Below are 2,837 nucleotides of genomic sequence, written 5' to 3'. Positions count from 1 at the left end.
TTGTGATATCTTCCCTCTCCTTTTCTGAGGAAATGTTTGCACTACCAACCCTGACCCAGAGCTACGGCTGCTACTTTGATTCCAGAGGGATCAGTAATTGAATGTATCTTTATGGTGTTAACACAACGAGGAACAAGGCAGCAGAATTCCACCATACTGACAGTCTGACAGAGCTGTCTGACAGAGCTGAGCCGTATAGTAGAAACACCATGTCGGGGGCCATTTTGACGGCCTCTTACAAGTTCACAGCAAGCATTACACTATTACGTAGGCTTCCACGTTATGCATTTAAAAGGAAGGCAGGAAACTGCTGTAAAGGTAACTGTTTAATGAGAGTTAAAGGTGAAGACTGCAATGAATGTTAGGTCATAGAGGTTTTGCAATGAGTGTTCAGCCAGAGTTTACTACTCAGGTTTTGTATTTGAATGGGCAAGAGGAACCTCAGCAGCATGACTATAACGTCTTACAAGTCAGCAGAATAGTTTCCTTTACTACATTCACTACTGTAAGAGACTATGACAGAGTCAATATCATTTTTTTCCAGAACTTTTTTATTACAAAATATAAATGGCAAAAAAGCTTTTCTTTACTGCTAAACCATGGGATCATAAGATATGTCCAGATGATTAGGGTTTGACAAAGCAGTCTACATAAAATTAAGCATTTTCTTTTTTTATTCTTTAAGGTAAGCATGCTGTACTACAGAGGACAGTTCACTCAGACAAACATATAATAAGGGGGGGGGGTGTAAAGTATAGGATATGTTCACCTAGTCCCAGATAAAATTGGATATTAGTTGTATCACAAAAAAGCTTGGGCACTGGCAGACCCCATACATCAGCATTTCCCAAACTTTTCCCAGGGGTTGCACGTTTTGGTTTTTGCCCTAACACCACACAGCTGATTTAAATAATGAACTCATCATCAAGCTTTGATCATTTGAATCAGCTTTGTAGTGCAGGGCAAAAACTCAAATGCGCACCCCTTTGGATCCCCAGGACCGGGTTTGGGAAACGCTGCCATACCTGGATTAATGTGAAAAGGCTTCTTCTCCTGGCTGGATGGCTGTCTGCCAAGTGAGCTAACAAAACAAGGGCAAATTGAAAATAACCATAAACAAAATATGTGGCATAATGTAAATATAGCAATGATCAACATTTTACATTTTAGTCATTTAGCAGACTCTCTTATTCTGAGCGACTTACAGGAGCAATTAGGGTTAAGTGCCTTGCTCAAGGGCACATCGACAGATTGTTCACCTAGTCGGCTCAGGGATTCAAACCAGTGACCTCTTAACCACTCGGCTACCTGCCATCAAACAACTGACCATTAAAGATCATAAGAGGATAGCTAATAACAATTTACACAGCATCATTTTTCTTTGGTAATGTGTTATAGGGCTATAGAGATTGTCAACATTTTTATATTTATTTCTGGAGACTTCAATGATTAGGCTATCTGTGATTGTTATTAACTTTGTAGTAACCATTTATGCTACTGTTGACATCAAATCTTAGTTAGCTCCCTACTTTGACTAATAAACATATTGCACTTATTCCACATTAGGGCAATTTATAACCCGATTTGATTCTGACAATATTATTGTTTTAGGCCTACTACAATGTTCCGGACATTCAAAGGTGAGAATAGAGTTGTGAAATGCGAAGTATTCACACACTATGCCATATCTCAAAGAATAGTATTCCAGTCGTCCACTATGAGTACACTGTATCTGTGGTCTTGGTAGACTGGTAGTCAATCGTTTTATAGCCCGTTGATTTTGAAATACTTTTTGGATAGGTGGTTAAGTTCCTTTTACGCACAGGTTGAAGCATGAGGAATGACAGAGAAACCAAAGGTTAAATGCAAAGAAACATCGAAACTATTTCGTGGGAGAGTACCAGGGGCTTTTTTTACGTGAGATATTTTCTCCCTCGTAGATTACACTTGGTATCACTTTCCAACTTCATCTAGATACTTGCGGTTCAACTCTGCTTGCTCCTTCTGGCTCTCGATCCGCGCCATTTCGATCATATTTCTCAGCAGGTGGAAAGTGAGGTCGATGGAGATCGGTGGATCGTCGTTTCTCTTGGTCAATTCCACGAAGTCTTCCAGGCTGTTAACCTCCTCAGGCGCGCGCTGCTGCTCAAAGGGCGGAAAACTGCGCGCCAGCTGACCAAGACCCCTCGAGCCTAGGGGCGTCACCTCAAAGGGAAACTGTTGCGGGAAACCTGTTTGCAACCGGGGATTTCTCTGCAAATAACGCAGTATATTTTCTCCGATAAGGTAGGAAACTGCGTCGCCAGCCTTCTGGAACACCTCGTCCAGCTGACTCTTGTAGCCGTGGCCGTTGAACATGGCTAGGTCCTGTGGTCGACTAACACTGGGGGGGATGTGAGAGGTGAGGAGAACAGTGGCAAGGAGCAGGACCAGGGGGACAGGCTTCATAGTGCTGGACAGACAAACAAAACGGTGCCCTGTTATGGAGAGAGGTGTAGAAATATTAGGAACAAGCACTGAACTAAGTACGCTAAAACATCAAATTGCCCTTATGTGGCTATTGTGTCTAACGCAAATACAAATAGGCTCATTCTTACTAAATGCTTAAAGGCAAACTTAAACAGTAATAAACAACAGTAGGCTGTTGTAGCCTATTGAAACTTGCAATACACAAAGTAGATCATATACGAGGTTAATTGGCACACAATATACATAAATCGTTACTGAAACAAGCATGCACAGGTTTCTTTAGCTTTGTAAATAAATACATGAACCTAATCATTGTTTTCATGATACAAAAATTACCAACTAATTCCTGTGTCCTTGATAATATCAAC

General features: G+C 41.2%; 1 protein-coding gene across 1 annotated transcript; it reads right to left on the bottom strand.

Annotated features, from left to right (window-relative positions):
- Positions 1–687: 687 nt before the first annotated feature.
- On the bottom strand, positions 688–2,464 carry LOC115107310 (UI-like). The gene has a single exon (XM_029630705.2). It carries the CDS (start codon positions 2,446–2,448, stop codon positions 1,954–1,956), a length of 495 nt encoding a protein of 164 aa, XP_029486565.1. The 5' UTR covers positions 2,449–2,464; the 3' UTR covers positions 688–1,953.
- Between the last annotated feature and the right edge of the window lie 373 nt (positions 2,465–2,837).

Source organism: Oncorhynchus nerka, linkage group LG24 (assembly GCF_034236695.1).
Source record: "Oncorhynchus nerka isolate Pitt River linkage group LG24, Oner_Uvic_2.0, whole genome shotgun sequence".
In the NCBI taxonomy this organism is placed as follows: Eukaryota; Metazoa; Chordata; class Actinopteri; order Salmoniformes; family Salmonidae; genus Oncorhynchus; species Oncorhynchus nerka.
Note: the sequence above shows the minus strand (reverse complement) of the source record. Positions and strands in the feature narration are given on the sequence as shown.

What these genes read in the sequence shown, in the direction of transcription:
- LOC115107310 (XM_029630705.2), bottom strand. Translation starts at nt 2,448, where the DNA reads ATGAAGCCTGTCCCCCTGGTCCTGCTCCTTGCCACTGTTCTCCTCACC.